At 33.1% G+C, this 14384-nt stretch overlaps 1 protein-coding gene across 2 annotated transcripts in view; it reads right to left on the bottom strand.

The window, feature by feature from the left end:
- Positions 1–8739: 8739 nt before the first annotated feature.
- LOC140163028 (uncharacterized) overlaps positions 8740–14384 on the bottom strand; it is a 70716-nt gene continuing 65071 nt past the window's right edge. For both annotated transcript variants that reach the window (XM_072186365.1, XM_072186366.1), the window contains one exon: positions 8740–9663. In XM_072186365.1, the coding sequence (XP_072042466.1) occupies positions 9486–9663 (178 nt within the window). In that variant the 3' untranslated portion in view covers positions 8740–9485. The remainder of the gene's footprint in view (positions 9664–14384) is intronic.

The following is a 14384-nucleotide window of genomic DNA, read 5'->3' as shown; positions in this document are numbered from 1 at the left end:
GGGGAATTTCAAGCTAATTCAATTTTTCCACGATAGCGTACTAGGCACCAGCAGGGTTCGAACCCGCAACCTCTCGCACCATAGTCGAACGCCTTATCGATTGAGTTAACTTGACCGCTTGGCCACAGAAGTCCAATAATAAATAACATCTACAATAATGGCCCAAATGCAAATATACAAGGTCCCCAGCAAACACAAAACGTTTTCGACATCTTCGCAAAAAGATTAGAAAAGATTGCCAGAAAACGTTTAAATGTCGATTTATATAAAGGGTATATAAAGGGTATAAAACGTTTCATAACATTCGAAAACAGTTTTTAATAACTTACTGCAAACATTCTGACAAGTGATGACAAAATATTTGGCAAAAAGTGTTTGCAGACAATATTTTTAATAACATTTTGAAAACATTTAAAACATAGTTAGTGTATTTTATGCAAAACGTTTTAAAAAATGACATTTTCATGACGTTTATATAACCCGCAATTTTAATGTTATTAAAACGTATTTACCTAAACCAAAAGCCAAAATATAACTTATTTAATAAAAATTCCCTTTTAAAGGGAAGGCCAGCCTCAATGCAGAAGAGGTCTTGTAAATAGTTTGGGTCACCGTGAAAGGCATTTTTAGGATCACGCTTACATCCATGTTACATGACAGTTCACCAAACCATCAATGGTGAGAACATGCACACTGAAACAGCAAAAACATTAACTCCTGTCAACTCTTTAATTCATTACTCCAAATTGTTCTGTATTTTTGTCTTTACTGCTTTTTACCCATGCTTATTATTAAAATCAAGAAATACACTGCAGTTGTTAGTTAATTCGCTATGTTAACTCAACTTACATGCACATTTTATTTTAAAATAATTTTATATTATTTCGCAATGTATAGTTTACTATAAAGTAGATAGTGGCAAGCACATGATAAAGAACTGATCATTCACTACAATCTTCACTTTTAAACTGTATTTTTTGAATGTGTTGATTGTAAGTCCGAAATTCCTGCAAAGCTATGGACATGGCAGCTAACCTACTCCATTCTGTAATAGTCTGCATTGTGTGTTTTCTCAGTCTTCAATCATTTTGTTGAATGTAATTTTATGAATCAAATAAAAAGATAGAAATTGGCCTCACTTTAGTTATGTGTCATTTTACAGTATTTATAATTTATAAAGTAAGACAATAATTTATTTATTTTCTATAAGTGCATGTCAAAATATGGGATATATTGTTCAATATTATAGCTAGCCCCTAAAAACTTTATTTTCAATCGGATTTTTCCCGTTGAAAAGACAAAACTGATGTTAAAGATAGCAACAATATCATCAATAACATTTTGAGTCAATTTTATCCATAAAACGATACAGGATAGGATAGATAATTACTTTGACTTCAATGTGGTCCATATAATGAAGATTTTGATTCTACAACATTATTAGATCTGTTATCAACATATCAATTATGCACTCACAGGCAACCAAACATCATGCTATGCTCAGTAGTCCACTGATATGACCTCGTGATCATTCCCCGCTTTGACCATGTCATTTTTTTGATATGCTGATTGCTGAACAAGTTTATGTTTATATGTGTAGGCCTAACCTATGATAACTTTTTAAGTCATAATTAATTCAAACATAACTTTGGCAATACTCAATCGTTTTCGTTCGTTGAAACGGCAAAACATACTTTCTTTTCCTTGCAAATCGAATTAGCAGACATCAAAAACATTTCCACCACGAGAAGTAAAAAAAATAATTCATACTAATAGAAGAAGGCTATAATCTTAGCTAATCTTTAGTGTACACAAACCCCATCTCAGAATTAGGTACCAGCCCTGGCGAAAAGTTTTTAAAACGTTGTTTTTTTGTTTGCTGGGTGACCTTGTAAGCATGTTGCTATATGTATCTACTGATGATATATAACTTATTTTATCTTATTTTATGTTGCTACGAGTGTCTATTGAAGATGTCGTATTTCAGCTTGTACTTAGTTTTTAGGCTAAAATGGCCAAAGTATGAGGTCAATTTGGTCAAAAACCCACACAGGCGTCAACATTGGAGTGGATGATTGTATGGACCATCCCCCTTATCAAAATATTGGGGGATTGTGGTAAACAAAGGTAAACTATGTATGTTTGTGTCAATGATTGACTGCTGTTTCATTATTTTCGCCTTGCACTGATGAGTTATTATTTTGTTAAATATTGTTATATAACCAAGTGCTTATTTCTTTATAATTAATTAAGTAATTAGCACTACTTAACATCGCGGGAAGCTATCGGCATGATGAGGTTTATGAAAAACCAACTCACATACAATTACTACGCGTATTTGTATTGAATGATAATGCATGTAATAATAGTAGTTTTTACATTGTTTGCCTTGGGTGAAGACGTAAATTGGCCAATTATTATCTCAGATAACCAAATGCTTATTTCTCATAAAAAGATGTACCAAAGTTCGTGTAAAAATTATCTATGCTCGCGTGTAACTGTCGTGTTCAGTCTTCTCTTTATCTATAGTATACAGGCTGTAACAATAAAAATTATACAATTGTAATTTCGCTTTTCAGAAATAAATAAATGATATCATGGCAACAATGTTATATGCAGTAGAATCAGTAACATTCTTGGCTAACAGAAAAACTTTCCTTGGTTTCTTTGCCGACTCAAACGCTATGCTAAATCGTCCTGAAAATGAGTTTGGCCACTTTTGACATTTTCGCGCATATCAAGATTGTATTGTGTAAAATCGACTTTCATGATTAGCAATTGCATTTTTGCTTTTCAGAAAAAATAAAAGTGGTGGTGGCGTATATGTAATATGCATTTGAATTTGTAATGTCTTGGCTAACAGAAACTTGGTGTCTTTCCTAGTTCAGGTTCAAACGCTATGCCCGATTTTACTTAATCGCCCGAGTTGGGCTACTTCTTGCCAATTTTGCACATCAAGTTTGTACCGTGTAAAATCAACTCTCATGCTTATCGTCAAAGATCTCAGAACAAAAGCAAAAGTTTTCATGCTTTTCTTTCACTTAATTGACGACCAAGCAAATTTCAATACAATCAATAGGCGACATGCTTGCCTAATACTGTTTTCTAAATTGTATAAATATTTTTGTTACGGTCTGTATGTCCGTGTAACGGGGCATATAGATATTCTGCTTATAGCAGTGATGTATCGTACGAGTCCGGACTCGACTCATGTCCGGACTCTAGTCCACTTTTTGTCGGACTCGGACTTGGCTCGGACTCGGACACAAAAGGTCTCGGAAATGATTACCTAAAAATGTCAAAATTTATCTTAAATTTGATTCAAAATTTGCTGACTTGCTATTTGCCCATTTTCCTAATTGATTGGGGCTGTAAAGTCTGTGATCTGCCATATATATCCTATATGTCCACCAAATTATTTAGATTTATCTGAATAGCAGAGTCATATTATTATTATTGTTATCTTTAATGAAATAATTGATAATTAATTATGCATAATATATTTAGACTATAATGTCTAAAACATGCACACCGGACCATTGATACATCTCAGCTCATCCCACTCATTGACTTGGTACTCATCCATATGGCTAGGGTGCCTGTAATTGTGTGTTCACTACTTGAAAGGGCGAATTTCTTTTAATATTATTATTATTATTATTATTATTATTATTATTATTATTATTATTATTATTATTATTATTATTATGCTTATTATTATTATTATTATTATTATTATTATTGTTAGTAGTAGTAGTAGTAGTAGTAGTAGTAGTAGTAGTAGTAGTAGTAGTAGTAGTAGTAGTAGTAGTAGTAGTAGTAGTGTTAGTGTTATTATTATTATTATTATTATTATTATTATTATTATTATTATTATTATTATTATTATTGTTAGTAGTAGTAGTAGTAGTAGTAGTATAGTAGTAGTAGTAGTGTTAGTGTTATTATTATTATTATTATTATTATTATTATTATTATTATTATTATTATTATTATTATTTTTCTACGATTTTATCATCAAAGTGCCATAAAATAATGAGGTAACATTCAAATTGTATTGTACATTTGGCAATTTACAAACAAAATATAGAATTTTTGTTCTATTTTTTGGAAATGTTCTAATCAATTACCCATTTTTTCAAAATGTTATTCCAATGACCCCCCCCCCCCCCTTATCTTTGAAACGGTATTGGTAGACCAAACAAACACATAGTACTCTTTTTAGGTATAATGCCCCTTTAATTTTCCTATCCGAAACACGCAGAATCACTTTAATTTTCATTTCTGCTTTACGTCATGACAATAGGCTGTCCCGATTGGCCGCTTTTGCCCATGCGCGGTGACGAGTGCTTCGTTTCCTTGCTGGTTATGTTTTGTATTATTAAATACAGCAGTACTTAGCATGCTTAGCTAGAGTAGGATGCTAGAGTATATGGGGGTGTGACTAAATCTTATGTAAAGACTGCACAAAAGGTAACGCAGTTTTGAATATGAAAGTCACGTGGCATGTTTTAACACCAGTTCACGAAATAGGAACACGAAAGTTTTTGGGATAAAAAATATGTAGTTGTGGAGACAGAACTCCACCTTTAGATTATATAGTACAAAATAATGTACATCGATTAAAACGGAGTATTTCAGTCCTTTCGACAAATTCGTTTAGTTAGTTCCAGACAGCCACATAAAGTCTGCACAAAAAGTAACGCAGCTGAGCTGTTATAAATACGCATATAGCGTCAGAACTAATAATTGTTTTCACAATATTGCAACATAGGAAGAAGGATGATTTATTTACGTGCATTTTGATACCCCATTCGTTCATTTTTTTTCAATATTAAAACACATCAGTGTTTTTAAAGAAAAAACTCGAATTTAAAAGTTGCAGCTATTTGTATTGATTTGAAGTCAGCGCGAAGATATTGGAGGATTCTACAAGCGCCACAATGCTTGCATAATAACCATTGATCGCTGTAAACTGCAACTTTTAAATTCTGGTATTTTTGTTTAAAAGCACTATTGTGTTGTTAATATTGAACGACATTTGACAAGCGGGGTATCAAAATGCGTGTTAATAACTCACCCTTCTTTCTATGTTGAATTATTGTGGAAACGATTATTAGTTCTGAAGCTATAAGCGTATTTATAACAGCTCAGCTGCGTAACTTTTTGTACAGACTTTATGTGGTAGTCTGGAACTAAATAAACGAATTTGTCGAAAGAACTGAAGAACTCCGTGAGTTTTAATCGATGTACATCTGTTTGTAAAGGATACTCTAAAGGTGGAGTTCTGTCTCCACATTTTACCTATGTCTCATCCCAAAAACTTTAGTGTTCCTATTTCGTGAACTGGTGTCAAAACAGGTCACATGACGTTTCATATTCAAAGCGTATAGGCCTAGTTAATCAGGTTTTACATTTAAACACAATAGAGACTAAAATAAATAATCAGACTCGCGCACTACTCGGCCGTCCTGCCACATTTTAAAATTTTATACCCAATTACCCGTTTTTCATTTTGTTATACCCACCCAGCAAACACAAAAACGTTTTAAAAACGTTTTAAATAAGTTATATTTTGGCTTTTGGTTTAGGTAAAAACGTTTTAATAACATTAAAATGTCGGGTTATATAAAGGTCATGATAACATTTTAAAACGTTTTGTATGAAAACACACTACAACAATATTTTTAATGTTTTCAAAAATGTTATTGTAAACTATTTTTGCAAACATTTTTGCCAAATATTGTGTCAATACTTAAATAACATTATGTTAAAATATTTGAACCCAGCAAACACAGAAATGTTCTTAAAATGTTTTTTCAAAACCTTTTAATAACATTTAAATGTCGGGTTATATAAAGGTCATGAAAACGTTTTTAAAACGTTATTGAAAATATTTAAGGCAAACATTTTCGCAAAATATTTTTTCAACCCCAAAATAACATTCTGTTTAGAATGTTTTGTATCAAGTTTTCAAGAATGTTTTTGGAATGTTATTAAAACGTTTTTATATACTTTATATAACCCGACATTTAAACGTTTTCTGTAAAACATTTTTGTTTGTTGAGCAGTAGATTATCAAAAAATGTTTTTTAACTGTATGAAAACGTTTTATACTCTTAATATACCCTTTATATAACCCGACATAATTTTAAACGTTTTCTGACAACCTTTTATAACCTTTTGCGAATGATGTCGAAAACGTTTTGTGTTTGCTGGGCAGTGACACCTTTTTAACCCACCTCCCCCTCCCAAGACTTTTGATCCGTCATAGCGAAACGCACGCATTTACGCCCAAACGACTTTAGCTAATTATTACAAATAGTCTAGTCTCATCTCCCATTCACAGCCAGCACACGCACACAGCACATGCACATAGAACTTTTTCATGTGGCTATATTATTATCGGTTTGCTAAATTAATGATATCAGAACTAATATTGATTCAATGATATCTTCTCTCAAGTGGCTCAAACTAGATAATAGGTGGAATAATCATAATTACGTTATATAAATGCCTTACTGGAAGAGCTCCTGTTTATCATGACATAAGAGGTATACCTCCTCCAATTCACTTGTTGTTCCTCAATTAACAATAACCTGGTAAGAGATTGTTTCAGGCGAGAGCAGCAAATCTGTGGAATAGTTCTATTGATGTTGACACCCGCACTAATTATATTTCCTTGAGCTTAAGGGGCGCACCATTAGATTTCCAGGGGGGCATGGGAGTATTAAAAAAAAAAAAACTTTGCCCACTAGTGAGAAGAAAAAAAAAACTTTGCCCACTAGTGAGACGAAAAAAAAAAATTTGCCTCACTGATGAGTAAAAAAAAAATTTCCCCACCCAACTTTGTATAAAAATGTACATTAAAATTGAAAAAAAAAATAACTTCGCCGCCGAAGGCGGCGAAAAAAAAAAAATTTGGTGCTCTTGGAGGCGAAAAAAAAAATCTGCCTGACCCAAACTCCCATGCCCCCCCCCCTGAGAATCTAATGGTGCGTCCCTAAGTGAATTTAAATCAAGAGCTCTCAATAACCCCACTGTTCATTGATTTTCACTTTTTTATAATTTTCATGATTCTTTTAATTTCTTTATAATGGTATTGTACATTTTCTTGTAATATTTTTTCTGATATTTGTGACCGTCCACCACAAACCAGTAATGCTAGGTTGATTCCACAGCCACGCATGGCCATTTTGTTCCGACCTGTTTAATAGATTTGAGACGCATAATGGGCCAAGGGACATCCGACTAAGGCTATTGACAATAGCCTGGTGACTGACCTCTCTGTGTGTGAGTGAGCATGGTATACTCTGTAACGGTCGTGGATAGCACAAACTATGTACATTTTTGAAATCCTTGTGATCAGACCCCGGATCAGGCGAATCATTTGGTACATCTGTGGAGCATTTTCACACTCTTTACCCCTGTGTGACCTTTCGTGACCTATAGAGGTCACTATGACCTATAGAGGTCACTAGGGGTCAAATTTGAAATGCCTCCATATCTTAAAATAAACTTTGGACCATGCACTTCATATGTGAACACTCTCATGCTGTTATCACAACGCGCTTAATTAGCGGCTGTACAAATCATTGTTTTGAAACAAGCATTGAAATTGCTAATGAGTGGACAAATGACAAAAATAAAAACACTGTGATCAATACAAAGTGTGACATTAAAATGAAAATAGAAGGCCAGCTTCCGTACTTTTATTACATCCGCGCGCGTGATCGGCACTATTGTGAACCGTCTGACGTCATGACAAAGGCGAGATGTAAAAAGGTATGGGTAGCCTTTTACACATGGACCAAACTCCCGGGGACCAAACTATAGCGTCACACGTCATTGTGTTCAGTCACAATGATTCATTACGTAAAACAGATTTTAACAAGTTTTAAACAGTGGTGAAAGTTGCATCTGATTCCTTTATAGGAGTAGGCTCTCAAGCAGTAGGCCAGGTATATTCATGTGTTTGTTCAAGAAAACCTGACTGCAATATGGACTCAGGTGCAACTTTCAAAACGGCCTCTTTTTAACCATAGTGACTGAACGCAATGATATGTGACGCTATAAATTGGTCCACATGTGTAAAACAAATAGGGCTATGCATACCTTTTTACATTTTTTCATTTCGTAAAATATTTTGACATATTTTAAAAAGTATTAAGGGGAACTTATATGTTGTGTGCCCTATTTATAACCACGAGGTGAAAGATGGCTCGAATGACAGAAAGCAGAATCTTGGACAACTATACAGTTACGATATAGAATTGCTTTATTCCGTGTGGTAGTGACTGGATAGTTGTCCAAGATTCTGCTCACAGCCGTGGAATAGCTACATCTTTCCCCGATTATATTTCGACCATTACATGAATTTAAAACAGTTAATATTTGTTTTATATCACTCATACATACATTGTATTACATTTAAATACTTTTAAATGTCGGGTTATATAAAGGTTCTATAAAGCGTGTTATTAAAATTATAAAACATTCTTGAAAACTTGTTCCGAAACATTCTAACATAATGTCATTTTAATAAGTATTGGCAAAATATTTTGCAAAAATACTTGCAAAATCATTTTTACAATACACATTTGGACAACATTTTAAATTATTTTTGTAGCTTTTTCTTCAATAAAAAACGTTTTAAAAACGTGTTCATCGCCGTTATAAAACCCGACGTTTTGGCAAAAAGCAAAAAAACACCTTTTTACAAACAATTTTTTTTTTCCTGTGTGTTTTGCCGTGACGAACACCACATTTTGCATTTTAGGGTCCACCCCAATAACTCAATCAGTGCGTCCACGAATTAGTGTACGGCCTGGTGCATGCGTATTACTGTGCAATACTGTAATTGTAATAAAACTCTCGCACAGAGAGGCAACTGGTAAAAATAATAAAAGGCAATCAACCAATAAACTCTGTAGAATTTATGTATGTGCTTAATATCAGTCGCTTTAAAGCCATAATTGGCATAAAGAATAGATTCCTATTTAAATGTTATAGTTTTCACTGATCACATTGTCCCCTTTTAATTTCGAGCCAAACAAATTAGGTAAAGCGAAGAAAATTGCCATTTCATTCCAGCGCTTACAATCCGTATATTACCTTTCCGATCGTATTATTATCATGGATATTGACATAGCTTCACACAGCTAGGACGAACAACCAAGACGTAAGACCAATAGCGATATGCACACGGTTTATGCATCAAGATGTATGACGAATAGCAATATGAACACAGTTTATACGTCACTGATTCAATGATTCAACAATACACATGCACGCGATGTGTTTAGCCACCACTCGATCTGTGAACTCTGAATAAAACCGGAGAACTGCGGTTTTAACATAAAAACTTAAAATTCACATGGTATTTTAGTACACCATTGGGCATTACAATCAAGTAAAAAGTAGAAATTCAACCAAAATTGAGGGCGTCGCTGTGGAGCAAATCAAACATTATAGCTTCAAGTTAGTCACTCAGCAGCGCAAGGACCAATGTGATATTTTCTCATAATTTCCGCCACATATTCATATCGTTTGATACGGTTTTCTAGTCTTGTGATTGGTCCATTTAGGAATTTCTTTTTAAACGATGAGATTCGATGATACACGTGAGTTGCCCAGACATTTGGTAGGACTTGAAGCGAGTATCTGAAAAAAAAAAGAAGAAATACACAATGATAAAATGGATAAAATAGAAACACTGAGATTCGATGATATACGTGATGTTGATATTTAGGAATTTGATAAGTAATGTTTAGCTCAAGGGTGGTCTTAAAAAACTGGAATTTTGGAAACTTTCCGGCCTCATAACTGCTAAATTGATGGTCTAAAGTATATTGTTATGTTGTAAAGAGGGTTGGAACAACAACACTTTTGTAGAACGTACATAACTCATTGACAACAATAAATCAAGTAAGTTTTCTAGTAAGTATATGATTTGTAGAATGAACTTTTGCAAAACATCAAAGTGTTATGTTTCAATAATATATTGATTTAAATAATGAAAATGAACTTTTTTGGCTGCTTCGACCAACAATAGGCTACCACTTAATTCTCGCGCTATACGACTTTCGAATTACTATTACTATACTAGGCTAACTCACCCCAATCCAATTGGCCAACCCAGCATACACATACACCTTCATAGTTTTCTCCTTCAAGTTTTTTAAACCACGCTCAAAGACTACCAAAAAACGTTAACATGTGAACTTTAGTATGCCTAAAGGTGATAAATTTTTTATATTGTTTTCAAAACGTTTCAGAAAACGTTGTTCATATTATTTGAAAGTTGATAACACAGTTTCCAAATTGGAGAACATTCAGGAAATATTGTTTTGACATTTAAAAAAAATGTTTTCCAAACCATCCTCGACTTTTTAGAGTCATTTGCTACTTGGAAAATACCGCCGCCCACCCGTAGCACAAGGTATTATAATAGGCATATCATACACCAGAAGACCATGGTGGTATATGTTAGGGACAGGGTTTTGGGTTATGGTTAGGGTTTAGGGCTACGGATTAGGGGGTACGGTTTGGGGTTAGGGATAGCTAGAAACCTTCCGAGCGTATTTAAGAGACTGATTTCAGTGTCTTCACACTACTAGCAATATTGAACCTATACTTGGTCGAAGGAACCAATTTAGTCCCATATTTTTTTGTTGTTGTTTTTCCATTTTTATTCACCTGTACTTGGGCCTGGTGGAAGGGAAAAAAGAACATACAGACATGGTCCACCAGACCCCATCTTAATTACGGTAACCAAGATAGATGCAAAGATACAATCAGATTATGACAATGAGATTTAAATAATACTGCCCCACCATGACAACAGGACCCAACCAATACCTCTGTTAAAAAATTATCTAAAAAAAGAGCAAATGCTACGCTACCAAGAGTGATGAAAAAGGCAAGCAGAAAAAGAAGTGGTAGCCCAGCAAAAGCATGAAAACACAAAGGCAACTGCTGGGTCCCCCTGCCATGGGCGGGCAGAATCAGCACCATACAACATGCATAATAAGATCAAGCAACTCATGTTGGTTACGAGTGCATCAAAAAATTAGACCAGGGATTTTCTACACAAAACACAAATCCCCCCAGACACCCCACACACAAACATGCAGGACAAGTGACAAAACAAAACACTGAAAACTTTCCCATATCACAGTGCAAATAACATGGTCCATCATGGCAACACCATGATAAATGAAAATTGCATCCCATTAAAAACCAAGATCAAAGGAAAATTTCTTAAAATGGTTACCCAGTTTTCCCTTGCTTTCCGCAATTTTATATTCTGTGCCAAATCTAACTTTCACCATGTTCTTGTAAGCTTGAAAACTAGGGTTGACATCTTGAAATTTGCATCTATGAATATAATATTTCAAACATAAAACAAGAAAGTTGATGGCATTTTTGTGCTCAGATTCTTCAACATCCAAACCAAACATTTTCTGAAAATTTGAGAATCCAAAACACTCACCGGTTTTACTTTCAATCAAGGCACTCAAGCTATCCCACAAACAAGTAATTTTTTCACATTCACAAAACAAATGTACCAGGGTCTCATCATTTTTTTTACAAAAACAACAAAATGGAAAATCAGTTCTACCAATCTTATGAAGAAATTTGTTGGTACAAACAGCTCTATGAAAAACTTTAAAGTAAAATGCTCTCATCTGAGTTTCAATACTGCAAGTAAAGTTGTTATCATGAATTTTATTCCATTCAATATCGTCTTCAAGATTCAAGGCATCAATCCAAAATAGTTCGGTGTTTACAGGACTGTACTTTGCTTTCAAAATATTGTAAGAATATTTGGTAATTTTGCTATTTTCAAACAAAGTAGCAACTATGTTATCAAAAATATTCACCTGAACCGTTTTGGGACTGTAGAACCAATCAATTAAAATACCATTCATAAGAGAGTTGTATTTTCTTCTGTCCTTAATAGAGATATCAAATTTCATAACAAGATCTTCAAATGTTTTCACTAAGTTATGACCTCTATTAAGGTCATTTAGAGTGCAAATACCATGTTCAAACCAATCCTGATAAAAAAAGAACTTCTTAGTTTTAAGACGCACCTTTCGGTTCCACCAAATGGAATTCTGAAGATGATAGTCACAGTACCCTACAATCAAGTGCAAATTTGCTGGGACACTTTCATAGTTCAATGACCCTCCCCGCACCCCTTATTCAATGTTGTATACCAAACGCCTCATTTTTTAAATGGCCTATATTTTTGCTCCAACATTGGTTGGTGGGGAGGGAGGATTCGAAATAGGTTGGAAACTATACAAATAAAATATCACATGGTGAACTTCATATGACCGGTTTTATTGAACAGAGGGCGCGAAATATGAACAAGTGTCCCAGGAAATTTGCACTTGATTGTATTAAAAAAGAAAAAAAATAATCTATTACTTTCAGTAAAATTACCATAACTCGCAAACGCGTTGCTCGATTAACATGATTTTTTCACTAATTTAAAACAAATAACATTGCACATATTTTGGTTACTTTAATTGTCATTTTTTGTCAAACTAAATATTTTTAGGTATCAAAACGCTGTAATATATGCATTATTTAAGGCATATTTGACACATGATTGCTATTATAAGCGCATTATCTCAAAATTAACTTTTAAAACAATTCAAAACTAATCAAAATTAAATCATATTGGAAATATAGAGTACAATCAGTTAAAAATACCTACTGAAATAACAAAAAAAAATCATAAAACAAAACAATTGTTTCCCTTTAGTTCATTGATAAATGTAAATGTAAATTGGCAACATAAAGGAAAAAAAAAAAAAGAAAAAAAAGAAAGAAAGAAAGAAAAAAAGAAAAAGAAAGAAAAACGAAAGAAAGAAAGAAAGACAAAAAGAATAAAAAAGAAAGAAAGAAAAATAGCATTACATGTATTCGAACTCGAGATCTCGGGGTCGAGAAGCAAAGCCAGTAACTATATGCCACCGGAAGATTGATGACAATTGCACTCGATTTCAGCGTATTTAATCCTATCATTGCAATGCTACTGTATTGTGTTATCGAGCTTCGATCCAATGGAATCATTCATTAAAACTCATGTTTTGGTCGTATTCAGCATTTATCTAACGTATATTTTGAACATACACGGTCACATTATACATACCTTCCTAACTTTGATATGTTTATTGGTAATTATTCCTCCATTTAAGCCAAATGAGCACGGTCTACCATAATGTTAAATAAATATATATTACTTTTTAAGTTATATTATTCTGGTAGACCGTTATTGCGTCATTAATTCTTGTTATCCTTGTTATAAATAAATTCGCATGAATAACAACAGCTCAACCATAGTGTAGTGGTTTGCTTACTGCCTTCTGATCATGAGGTCTACGGTTCGAAGCTCATTGTCGCCGATATGTTTACTTTTAAATCCTGCTCTTTATCTCTTTTTATTTTTGAATACCAATAATAAGCACATTTAAAATGTGTAATTGTATATAATTGTATATACACTTTTTGGCATGGCATTGTAACGTTGAATTAGCGTTTCTGTGATGGGTAGTTGAAGGCCTATATTAAAGAGTTTAACGTGCATTCCGATAATAGCATTTGAAATAGGGTAATGAGTTTGAAAGATCAATGATGAGACAAACATCATGATTCTGTTATATTTATTTCTATATTTTCTTAATTTCTTATTTGGTTTGCTTTTATTATGTTTGTAAATTCTACCAAAGGAGAATTTATATGTCCACTCTAATATAAGCAATCAATGTGTCAAATATTCCTTGAAAAATGCATGCATTGCAGGGTTAGATATTCAAAAAAATGTTTATTTTAATAAAATTTTTAAAAATTGGCTAATCATGTGATGCATAATGAAATTAACTTGACATCACTGAAAAAATTATGAAAATCGAGCAACGCGTTCGAGAGTTATGGCGATTTTATTGATATTAATAGATTATTTTTTCGCATCCCCTATGTATTGAAGAAGACAAAAAATAATCTATTACTTTCAGTAAAATTACCATAACTCGCAAACGCGTTGCTCGATTGACATGATTTTTTCACTAATTTAAAACAAATAACATTGCGCATATTTTGGTTACTTTAATTGTCATTGTTTGTCAAACTAAATATTTTTAGGTATCAAAACGCTGTAATATATGCATTATTTAAGGCATATTTGACACATGATTGCTATTATAAGCGCATTATCTCAAAATTCACTTTTAAAACAATTCAAAACTAATCAAAATTAAATCATATTGGAAATATAGAGTACAATCAGTTAAAAATACCTACTGAAATAACAAAAAAAATCATAAAACAAAACAATTGTTTCCCTTTAGTTCATTGATAAATGTAAATGT

The sequence above is a fragment of the Amphiura filiformis genome, chromosome 10 (assembly GCF_039555335.1).
Source record: "Amphiura filiformis chromosome 10, Afil_fr2py, whole genome shotgun sequence".
NCBI classification, from domain to species: Eukaryota; Metazoa; Echinodermata; class Ophiuroidea; order Amphilepidida; family Amphiuridae; genus Amphiura; species Amphiura filiformis.
This window is presented reverse-complemented; position numbering and strand designations above follow the sequence as displayed.